Consider the following 12,577-nt stretch of genomic DNA (forward strand, 5'->3'; position numbering starts at 1 on the left):
AGAATAAAAGTGAGAGAGTCACCCTCTTCCTCCCTCTCTTCCCCCCCCCCCACCCCACTCCCGTCCTAGAAGAAGTAAGCGATTGTGTGTCCTTCAACCTGAAGAAAATCAATTCTGCCAACAACTACGTGACCATGGAAAGGACTCTGAGCCACACATGAGACCCCAGCTCCAGCTGGCACCTGGATTGCAGCCTTGGGAGACCCTGAGGAGACTCCTGACTCATACAAACTGTAAGAGAATAAAGGTATGTTGTTTTAAGTCAGTAAGTTTGTGCCAATTTGTTGCAAGTGAACACCCTCAAAATGAATGTCCCGATCACCACACTCAGAAACTTTGAGCTTATTGGTCTCTCAGGGAAAAATCCATCTGTGTCGACAACATGGACAAAAATCCTCTTATGAATCTGAGACACTGAGGTAATTGAGGCCAAATCCAGATTCTTAATAGAAGGATGTTGGGTGAGACCACTGGAGGCGAGGTAGCTCTTTGGCAAAGACTGAGAGAGAGAGAGATGCGTTACGTGATGATTGATTTGCAAACTGCTTCATTCATGGGCCTCGGGGCACGTTTGGAGAAAGATCACACACGCCGTGGATGTATAACCCTGTCTCCATCTGAGCAGAGCCTGGCTCGACAGATGGCTTTAACACTAGGAAACCTAGCAGCTTCTGATTCCGTCAACCTGGAAAGAGGAATCCAGGAACATGGGACTCTGATGACAATCTCCCACATCCCATCCCATAAAACAAACAAGAATTCACACCAGAACACTCGCCAATGCCGGAACTATGAAGATTTTGAGAGCTCGCTTTCCCCCTTTCATTGTGTTTTATTAGTGCCGGGCTACCTGGGGTCTCGAGCGCTCGTTAGGCACACACTGTGAAGCACAAGTGCCACTTGTCATGTGGAAAAGGCCCTAAGCGGGCAAGCTGCAGCCATCAAAATGAGTGGTTCAAAGAAGCCACCCGAAAAGCCACTGCTGAGCCCTTTGAAAGAACAAAACCTGTGGGTGAGAAAGGAAGGACCCTCTCAGGAAAAGATCCAAGCAAATTCAGAAAAAGCTGAGCAGATACTCAAGAGCCCTACCTGGTATGTCAGTGTTTCCTGAGGTTCTGTCATCTCGTTTACTTTCAAGGTCTGGCCCGGGAAGTCTGGAAAGCCACTGGCACTGTCTGAACCCCCCTTCACTCCCTGAGAAAACAGCCCAGTGCTGAGAGGAAGGGCCACATCCTCCATTTTGCTAATGTGCCTTACCTCAGGTTTTCTGCCTAGCGACTCGGTAAGATGGATTACTTACCACTGTGACAACAAGTGATCACAAACACAGTAGCTTAAGAATCAATAGCCTCATCTTAGCTCACGCGGTTCCTTAGCTCAGAAGTCTGGGCACAGCCAGAACCCGGGAGGCTGGGCTCCCTCCTCAGGGTCCCACAGGCTGAAATCAACACGGAAGCCCACCTGTATCCTTGTCTGGGGAGGCCCGGGACATATCCACTTCCAAGATCACTTTCGGTGTTGGCAGAATTCGGTCCCTTGCAGTGACAGAACCAAGGTCCTCGTTTCCTTGCGGGCTTTTAGCTGGAGACTACCTTCAATTCTTAGAGGCCACTGATATTCCTTGCCACATGACCTCGTCTATCTTCAAGCCACCAATGGTATGTTAGTTCCAGGGAATACACAGGGTGAGTATGCCAGGGAGTGTGGACCCTTGGACACCCTCTTGGATACCATTCTGCCTACCACACAAGATCACTATTGTTATTCCCATTTTACAGGTGAGAAAACCAAGGCTGAGAGAGAGGGTTAAATGCTGCCAGCACTGATGTGAAACCAATGCCTGTTTGCCTTTAAAGACCCTATTTCTTTAACATGTAAACGGAATAGTCTTCAAATTTTTGTCAGAGTACCTTATAAACGTCTGAGGTCTATAACTGAGCAAAAACAAGTATATGGCTGGCCCTGAGTGGTGCTGATTTACGCCCCTAAACCAGAATTCTGAAACCCGAAAGTTCTCCCAAGATAATAAGCACTCAACCTTCTCCTCCTCTCTCCTTAAATGCCCTCGGGTCGCTTTTGAAGCTTTCTCGGTGGAAAATCAGATTTGGGCACCTTTCCATTGTCAGCCTTGAACAAGGAAAGAACAGCAAATATTCTTTGTAGGAACAAGCACTTTATTAAAATGTGTTAAACTGCTCCTTTCGGAGCTAAACAACTAATTACATAGAGGAAGCCCCCATGGCTCTCATGCCAGATTTTCTGGTTTCTAGAAAGGAGTTTAACTCAGTGCTTGCTCTGTGATGTGACAGCGGAAGGCTGAGTTGCCAAGCTGGGAACAAAACTGGTTACAAGGGGACATGAGGGAACAGACCACTTGTTCCATTCGCCTCTGGATCCCCACTCCAACAGGGAGGTGCTCGCAGTACTGGCTGAATAAACGGAAGCACGAAAACCAGCATCGTGAAATGTAACTTTCTTCATTTGGTAACTTGAAAAAGGAATTCTTTTTTTTTTTTAAGGCAGTGACTTTACAGTGAATTTAGCCTTTGGTGCTGGCTTGACTACACATATCGAGTTTTTTGTTTTTGTTTTTGTTTTTTTAAGTTTTCTTTTTTTAAAATTTATTTGAGAGAGAGAGAGAGAGAGACACAGAGAGAGAGAGAGAGAGAGAACGAGCAGGGGAGGAGCAGAGAGAGAGGGAGACACAGAATCTGAAGCAGGTCAGACTCTGAGCTGTCAGCACAGGGCCCCATGCAGGGCTCCAACTCACTAATGGGGAGATCATGACCTGAGCTGAATGAAGTCAGGTGCTTAACCGACTGAGCCACCCAGGCACTCCCACATTTCAAGTTTTTAAGGACAGTCATGATTCAAGTATCTCTGCAGATACTCTAATTTTTGACTCACAGATATGACTCCACTAAACATCTCTATAAGAGGTAAAATCAGAAGCCAGGAAAACGACCCCAATTCCAAAAAAATATCTTCTCATTGTTTTGTAAAGGGACAATCACAAACGAATATTATAAATTAAGAATGAGAAATAACCCAATAACCCAAAGGGTGCCTGGGTGGCTCAGCCGGTTGAGTGTCTGACTTTGGCTCAGGTCACAATCTCTGGGTCTGAGTGTGAGCCCTGTGGGCTCTGTGCTAACCACTCAGAGCCCGGAGCCTGCTTCGGATTCTGTGTCTCCCTCTCTCTCTGTGCACCTCCCCTGCTCAGACCCTGTGTCTCACTCTCTCTCTCTCTCAAAATAAATAAACATTTCACAAAATGTTTTTTTACCATTCTCAACGTAAGAGAAAAAACCGTAACTCTTTGTGGTGACAGATGTTAACTAGACTTATTGTGTGGGTCATTTTGCAATATACACAAATATTGAATCGTCGTGTTATACACCTGAAGCTGCTATGTTACATGTCAATTATCCCTCAATTAAAAAAAAAAAAAAAGCATTCTTAGTTTGTTTTTTTAAAGGACTCCAACATGTAGAAGTATTTCAAGTTTAAAGAAACGTTTCCCCCATTATACTAAATATTATACTAATGTCATGATACCATGAAAAGATGATTACACCTGGATACTACTCCCCTGTTATTTGGGCTGTTGTATACAAAATGTTCAGCCCAACGTGTAGAGTGGGGGCAGCGAGGGGGCTTCCTTTTCCTCTCCTATTTGTCTTTAATACACGTGTTGAACCAAACTCAAATTTTATGTTATTCAGGCCTATTGATAGTCAGTAAGTATGTCTTAAAACAGTATTAACTTCTAGCTGTGTAGCAATTTCTTCCTACGATGCACCATCATGGGCATTAGCCCAGTGGGTTGTCATAAGGCTGTGAGGGAGACAGTCACCATCAATGTTCAGTTCTTTATACTCATTTTAAAGGTAACGAAACAGGTTCATTGGATCACTTGCCCAAAGTCAATGTTTGCCTGTTGGTCCTAGGTATAGTCTCTGCCTGCCCCACGTAGTGTCTCAAATTATGACGCTATGGAGGAACTGGACGAATGTGTACCTGAGCAACAGGGGGCAAAGAATGTGAGCTTATACATGCTTCTTCTGGATCATACATGAGACACAGCTGGTAGGGCCTCTCCTCCTTTCCAATTAACTCCCTTGATGTAATCTAATCTATCCCTAAAACCAAGTAGATACCGCACCGAAGCAATAAAAAAAAAAAAAAAGAGCAATTAAAATATTTATCGCATACTTGTGGCCAGTATTTCTTCTCCACTGCGTATTTTTTTAAAGGTGTTACTATCGTAGAAGACCCTAACATACAGTCACAAATATTTATTTTCAGCGTGATAGAATTACAAGTTTAAAAAAATTAAATTGTACTTTCTCGGTATGTAATTTTTGTGTGTGCTCATAGTTAAGTTATTTATTCCCACTCGGAAAAGCTGTTTCGCCACAAGGTCCACTTCTTTTTTACGTTTATCCACAGGGAAGTCATAATCCCCTACTTAAATAGAAGCCGGTTACCATGGAAATCATTCTAATGCCACTGAATCAATATTTTGATTTTGCTGACATTTAATGTAAAAAGAAAAGACAGACTAAGATTCACAGAAGTCACTTTTCATCTTCGTTGTAATTGTGATAGCTAGAAAAATTTGTAAAGAAAACATATGCTCTGTAATGAGCTCCAGTTAACTCCCGGTTATAAAGAACTGCGAATTCATAAAAGAACAATCTACATATTTATATGATTTTGGCTTTGTGTGTACACATACTCATGCGTGCTTTCGGACCCGAGATTTTTTTTTTTCCCCATCTCTGAACCGAGCCCTGATTCTCTCTTGTTAATGAAGTCAAAACTTGCGAGAGGAGATTCTAATGCATCCAATTTTGCGATTGCCTCTTATGAAGTGTTCTGAAGAGGTGAAATTGGCATTGAGAATCACTCTTCTGGAGAAGCTGACCTTTCCTGCGCTGGATCCTAGTAACCCATCTGGTCCACCGAACATCCACAAAGAAGTGCTACAGCTGAAGATTCCTCAATCTGCCCTTATTACTCTTTTTGAGGAGAGGTGTGGAACTTGGACCTCCAGTTTAAGAAGCTCATGCCGATCAATGCTCATCAAGTCTCCATGCCGATCAAGTCTCATGCTAGATGTAGTTTTCCACATCTAACTTAAATCTTCGTGCTGCTGTAACTTAGCTACTCTCTCCTCTTCTACCCTCAGAAAAACACATAATACAGCTACTCTCTTCTGTTTGATACGTAGCTATTTGAAACCCTAGATCTTTAGATGGTGAGGGGATCTGAAAGAGTTAAGAGCGGCTCGACCTCAGGAATTAGGTACCTAAAGCATCTTAAAGGACTGGCAATCGGTTGTACTTTTAAGACAACTGAATCACCACTCAAATGTTTCTTCTGTGGGACAACCATCATGTATTTCTACATGCGTTCGCTTTCAAGACCCAAGGTCACCCTCTCCTGAGCTGGGGGGGGGGGGGGGGGCGGTGGCTATGCTGAGGCATGCATTTCACACTGCTTCCAGGGATGTTACCAGCAACATTTCACGGCTTGATCACGCCCTCCTGACTGACTACTTTCTTCCTCTGTTTCATCTTTCCCCTCCCCTTCAGGGGGTTCGTTTTTTTATTCCCTTTGATTCCTCAATATTTCTAGATGAGCCTCAACACTCAGATATCGCCGCTCTAAATCAGTAAACTACTTTTATAAACAATCTAGCATCGTTGACTACGTAGTGTTTTTGGCACGAGAGGTGGGAGACGGATGAGTTATGGAAATAAGATCACGGAAAATAAAGAGAAATGAAAGACGTTGCATATCAACATCGGAGAAAACCTAAGCACAAGATTTAAAACTTACCAAAGCAGATCTCCAGGGCCCTTCAGCATATTAATTAACAAGTAAATGAAACACCTGACTAGTTTCTATAAGCCTCAGTGTGTTACGAGCTGAAGGACATACCGATGCCTTTGGATCAGGAGAAAAAGGGGTCTACTTTCTAATCCCCTCTTAAGGCAGCAGAGGAACAAGGAGGAGACTTGCACGAACAGACCAACACCAGCGCGTGCAGTCACATGTCAGTGGCATTCATTACAGCAAAACAAGCTGGACCAGCCTAAGCATTTCTCAAGGGGAATGATTAAAGAAAGTACTGTGATGTACACCTCTCTTCTTCGAAATGGTGTTTCTTAAACTGAACGCCATGGAAAATAGTCACAAGAGAATAAGTGAACAATCAAGTACAAAACTGTACACATCATGATTTCAACTTCGTAAATCTGCATTCACGTACATGTCATTCACCCAGGTTCTCTCAGACACATGCACATAGTCATGCTTTTGCACATACGTGTAGTAGGAAACACCGAGCCCAAAGGCGGATTTTCCTTGTAGAGTGCGTGGATGAGCTCCACCTCTGGGCATTGATCTGTACTCTTCAGTATGCACTGAAGCTTTTGTTTTTGGCCAAATAGGCACTTGGACACCAATGGGAGGGAAAGGAGAAGAGGGGGACGGAGGGGGTGTGACGTGCCTCACGGACGCCCCATCTCGTGGGCTAAACTTGAGCGTCTGTGGAAGGAGGTAGACCAGAAGGTGAGGGAACGTTTGTGAAGGACTGGGGAGCCCATGTGACAAAAGATACCTTCCCAGTTGAGGAGAGGGCCACCCGGCTTCCACCAGCAGCTGCAAACCACTGCAGAACTTGGTACCCTGGGGGCCGGGGAAGTCTGCTGTGGAGAATGTCAAGGACAAACCAGGCAAGAGAAACACTAAGGGGTCTGGCAGAGCCATGCTCTCAAGCTGGTCATGGGCGGCCCTGGGAACCTGGAAGCCTTTTCCACAACTACACACAACACTCTGGGTGGGCTTGTATCCCAACACTCTGGATGGGTTTGTATCCACGCGCACTGGAGACTGCTCTGCCTCCAGCCGACTCTCAAGAAAAACTCAGGAAGGCGGAAACTTGCTAAAGATCTGGTGAGATCTATGGTTAACCTGACCTAATTCACACTCACAGACCAGCAAGGAGGCGGAGGGAGATTTGTGCATTTCACAGCCGAGGAAAAACAGAGGCTCAGGTAGACTTTAGAGGTAAAGATCGAAGCAGACACTGAAATATATACACAGCATGTGTGTGTGAGTGTTTCCTACAAACACATGTGCGTGCATAAATTCATATTCACTGGAAGACAGTACGTCAAAATGTACAAAATCATTATTTCTTCTTCTTTGTCTTAAGTTATTTGAGCGCGAGAGAGAGGGTGCTCAAGCAGGGAAGGGAAGCAGAGGAAAAAAGAGAATCTTGAGCGGGCCCCATGCGGGCTGCGTCCTGGGATTGGGACCTGAGCCGAAATCAAGAGGCAGAAGCTCAACAGACTGAGCCACCCCAGCGCCTCCAAAATCATTATTTCTAAGAAGGGTTACAATTTGCCCTCTGTGTATTTTTCTGCCTTGCAATGTTCCCCTAATAATCATATCATACTTCTGTAATTATACGAGGAATACTAATCAAAGCAAGAACATATAAACTTTAGATATCTTCCAGGCAAAACAAGTTCCTAACGATGTGAGGCTTTAGGGGACGACAACACACACACACACACACCGCCTTCCCTTTGGGATAACATAAATACATCTTGCCGGGTGTCACTTGTCAACACCTTACTAAGTGGCCTCCTGGTCTCCATGCCTCCTTTCTGGGACTTCAGGGACACGGGAGCAGGACTGGGAGACCCGGGGTGGGGGGATTGGCGGGGGGGAGGAATGGGCAAGCACATGCTCGTCTGCGTGCTGCCCGGACGCGTCCTGGCCTGTCCCCAGGGGAGTGGGCCCAGGTGTTACCTTCGGGCCGCTCGGCGGCCTTGCCGCTCTTGCCGGGCGCCGTGCTGTTGACCGTCTCGGACGACGTGCTCAGCTTGGTGCTGGGGTCCCGCTTGGGCTTGGGGGGCGGCTGCCTGCGGGAGCCACAGCTGCTGTCGTCCTCGGTGCCCCCGACCGAGTGCAGGGACTGGGACCTCACGGAAAAGCCGCTGGAGCAGGGATGGGGAAGTCTGTCCTGAGGAGCGGGCATCGTCATGAATCCCATGCGGAAATGTTTGCCCGCGTAAGTGCCTTCGTGGCCCCGCCCCACTTCGCCACCTATGCTGTAAAAGAAAGCAGAGCCAAATCCGTGAAGGTGAAGGGAGCCGGGAGGGCAAGGTCACGGACGCGCGCGCGTCTAGCGAGCGGCCGAGCGCACATTGAAACACTAGACTGCGGAAGACACGTGTCCATTGGCACAAACGTCACACTTTGGCCTGAAGTGTGATGGGAAAGCAGGTATAACGTGTTTATAACCAGAAACCCTGACACTTATTGCGAGCCATCCTAGCACCCCGGCCTCCTGATGTTCTCAAAATAGTATTCTAGAGGAAAAGAAAATGCCGCATAGTGCATTTAAGGGGCAATTGCTTTTCTTGAAGGAAATCTTAGTGGTGGATGAAAAAGCCAACAAGTCCCTGACAGTGACTCACAGACTGTCTTTTGACACATGACTGAGGTCAGATGGACAGCACCCGAGATCTCCGCTTCACCAAAATCATCTCTACTTTGACCTGATTGGCATCATGGGGAAAACAAAGCAAACAGCAACAAAAGAGGTACCATTACCAAATATGGGATGGAGAGAGAGAGAGAGAGAGAGAGAGAGAGAGAGAGGAAGGAGAAAGGGAGACAGGAAGGGAGCAGGAGGTGAAGGAAGGAAGGAAGGAAAAGAGGGAGGGAGGCAGGGATGGAGAAAAGAATTGCCAACCTCTGTTCGTTCTCCAGAAACCTTCAGTTGTACTAGAAACTTAGTTCTACTGATAAGCTTGCCTCACAGAATAAAATAGGGTAATGATAATTAAAGAGATGCAGTTAAAATATCATGTGATATTGGGATAGTTCTAAATACCTCACTAAGAGACAAAGTTTTTAAATGTTTATTTTTTTTAATTTTTTAAATCTTTATTTATTATTGAGAGACAGAGAGAGACAGAGCATGAGTGGGGGAGGGGCAGAGAAAGAAAGAGGGAGACACAGCATCCAAAGCAGGCTCCAGGCTCTAAGCTGTCAGCACAGAGCCCGACTCGGGGCTCGAACCCACGAACTGCGAGATCATGACCTGAGCCGAAGTCAGACGCTTCACTGACTGAGCCACCCAGGCACCCCATGTTTATTTATTTATTTTTGAGACAGAGAGCATGAGCAGGGGAGGGGCAGGAGGAAGAGGAGAGAGAGAATCCCAAGCAGACTCCCTGCTGTCAGCACAGAGCCTGGTCCAGGGCTCGATGTCACCAACCATGAGTTCATGACCTGAGCTGAAATCATGACCTGAGCCGAAATCAAGAGTCAGAGGCTTAACCAACTGAGCCACTCAGGCACCCCAGAATATGTAAAATTCTTAAATGTAAGGTTCTTGAGTTTTATGTAGGAAAGTTTGAACAGACGTTTTAAAATAGAAGAAATCTCAGTTTTGAAACTCAATGGATCATATAGGAAATGACTCTGGGGCCTTTTTCTATGTTGTTAATGGTGACTCTTTTCTGAAGAAAAAGGACATGTCAATGAGAATTTTTAAAAGAGATTTTTCTAGAGTTTTCCCCATTTATGTTCATTCATCAATAGAAGAAACATTGTTAGAAATATCCCACTGGTTTTCTTTGATATGAATGATAAAAATGTATCTTTCACTATATGAATTTTCGGAGACTGTTTAGTCTACCTTTCCAGACATGTTTATTTAAACTTTTTTTTTAACCTTAATTTTGGCTGGCTTGCCTTTATAACAATGAAATTCAAGGTAAGGTTTCATAATTCTCTGTGCCATATCTTTTATAGCATTATGTTTGTCACAAATTTGACATTCCAGCAGGAACAATAAGGAATGTTTTTTTTTTTTTCTTTCCCTCTTCAGTTGAGGACTTAGGACAATTATGTGACCACAGTGGATAGAGCCAGAAAGCATCCGACAGAACATGAGACTCTGATTCTGGCATTAATTCCATCGACAACTTGTCACTCAGTCAAAAGTATTTTTTTTTACATTTATTACTTTTTTTCTGAATATTTTGAGTTGACATTCAGACACTGCATATACCATCTTTGTGAAACAAAATAAAGATACCTGGAAACTCAGGGCACTAACCAGAGCAGAGATATCCAGAAACATGAATGAAAGCAAAGGCTTGCCTGGGTGGAGCTTTTCACATCATAGTAGTAAGCATCCTAAGCCTGTGCAGTGTTTCCAAGCATTTTACTCTCTGTGCTTTCTTCAAGCACATCAATCAAAAAAAAAAATAAACAAAGCTTACTCAAATGGCATGGTTTATGAAAAATCATTAAGAATTTAAGACAGACTAAGAGTGGTGGAGGTGGGGGGATGGGTGTGATGGAATAGGAAGGTATATCTTTGATTTGTGATGACGGTGGCCCTCATTTTTGTCACAGGTGTTTGATTTCATGTAACTTTGCCTTCAATCATTTTCCTTATTTCTGTTGTCATATCACTGAACAAAGAGTGCTTTAAGGATTTATTTAGACAGTCATCTCATTCCAAGTAACATAGTCACGTGAGGGGATTTATGCATGTGTTAATGCGAGTAGGCATTTATGAGAGAGTTACTAGGAATAATTGTATCAGCAATTTCTCTGTTACTTTTGACCTAAATCGAGCCTGCGCCTTTTTCCAGCCAGATAATTAGCTCTACTATTTCATTTCAAAATTACATTTTTTTCAGCAGAAAACAATTTCCTTAAACTATGAATGCTTTTGTTCATATATGTCCATGTATGGACACACACACACACACACACACGCACACACACACTTCTTTCAAAGAGAAATTCAATGCATACTTCAAACAATAGTAGGTCTGAGTTGCTGGTTTAATTTGACCAGGCTGCGAATGAAGGATAAAGGAATGGCACTAAAATAATCTGGATACAAAGGCTATTGTCCAACGCAAGGTTAAGGGTAAGAAATAAAGGTTATCGTATATTTAAGGTCAAGAGACCAATAAAGATGATTAGCTTACAGCAAATTGAAAAGTTTGGACCATAGCATACAACTGATTCCTGAATTTATTGAAACATGCATACGTTTAAAAATATGCAGATTCTAGAACCCATACTAAATAAAAACAACTACTGAATCACATCTTTTGAGTCACAGCCTCTGTACATGCAGCCAATGAGTCGTGTGTTTTTAAAGACTATATCCAGATGCTTCTGATGTAGCCAATCCAGACTTCTCAGAAACATGAAGAACAACAGTTAGAGGCGTTAATGAGCAGACATCTGTTAGTTAGAAACAGCCAGGGAGACACAAAAATCAGAAAGTGGGACAAAGGAAACTTGCCAGAGACCAGCACAGTATCACAGATTAAAAAAAATGTACAATTTATTAGTCATATCTTGTTAGGTTATCCTGCAGTAACAAATAACCTCTGATTCTTAGTGGTTTAAAACAAAAAAGGTTAGTTTCTTGCATGCATTAATTGGGTTGGTTGTAGATGAGCTGTGTAGAGCTCTGCTCTATGGATCTTCTCCATTCTAAGATCTAGCCCCTACTGGGATATGTTCTTGTGGCAGAGAGAAAAGGACTCACTGAACCACGTGGTGTCTCTTAAAGCTTCTGCTCAGACATGACATAAAATTTTTCATTCACATTCCATTGGCTAAAACCAGTCTCATGACCAAGCTTGATGTCAAAGGGGTGGGGATAGATTCTCCTTCAATAGGAAAACACTACAAGTTACATAACAATATGTGGGGATACATAATCATCTGAAGGTAGGAGACCAAATACTGGTACAGCAGCTGTAGTATAGGCCACTGAGATCTCCCTTAAAGAGAGAACTTGCCATGAGAAATGAAGTCATCCAACAACCAATGGCCCAGTGGTTATTATGGGGAATTTGTATTTTCTGTTCCTGTGATTCTGGGCTCTACAGGGTTAGAGATTCTGTTCTCCAAAGGAGGCACACTCTTTCTAGAAGACACAGGAAGGGTTCCATTGAGCAACAAGCCATAACTGCTTCCTGGGTAACTTGAACTCCCTTTGTAGTAGCCAGTAGGCCAGAAGACACGTCTCCATTGTGGAACACGTTTTACACCTCGATCGGCAGGAGGTGGCAGGGCTGCTGCCACATTATGGGGCAGAACGAAAAATGTGTGGAACCCCTTTTGGTATTCCCTTGCCCAATCGTGATTTTGAAATGCAGTCCCATGCAGCAACCCTGGCCCAAGAAGGGTTTGGTTACCAGGGGTTCAGATGTCTCATGGGAAGGACTAGGCTCACCAAGTAAGCCACTGAGCCCAGGAGTAGTGTTAGCTGAGGGTGATAATGAGGTGAATTCAGAATAAATGGTGGAGGGAACAGAAAATGAGTATCACTTGCAGCCCCCGTATGAACTGCAATGGTGAGGGCTATAGTTTATTGCTCTAACTGTTCCTTTGTAAGTCTCCCCTCAGGAAAAGGAAGAGTCCTAAGGAAGAAGTCCTAAGAAGTCCTAAGGAAGCCATGAAACAGCTGTTTTCCAAACCTGTAGGAGAGCTTTTGCTGAGGGCA

At 44.2% G+C, this 12,577-nt stretch overlaps 1 protein-coding gene across 5 annotated transcripts in view; it reads right to left on the bottom strand.

The window, feature by feature from the left end:
- Positions 1-12,577, bottom strand: part of NYAP2 (neuronal tyrosine-phosphorylated phosphoinositide-3-kinase adaptor 2) — a 254,263-nt gene that overhangs the window by 144,575 nt on the left and 97,111 nt on the right. For all 5 annotated transcript variants that reach the window (XM_078450827.2, XM_078450826.2, XM_060623921.3 and 2 more), the window contains exon 2: positions 7,831-8,132. In XM_078450827.2, coding sequence (XP_078306953.1) covers positions 7,831-8,132 — 302 coding nt within the window. The remainder of the gene's footprint in view (positions 1-7,830; positions 8,133-12,577) is intronic.

Source organism: Panthera onca, chromosome C1 (assembly GCF_046562875.1).
Source record: "Panthera onca isolate mPanOnc1 chromosome C1, mPanOnc1 haplotype 2, whole genome shotgun sequence".
NCBI classification, from domain to species: Eukaryota; Metazoa; Chordata; class Mammalia; order Carnivora; family Felidae; genus Panthera; species Panthera onca.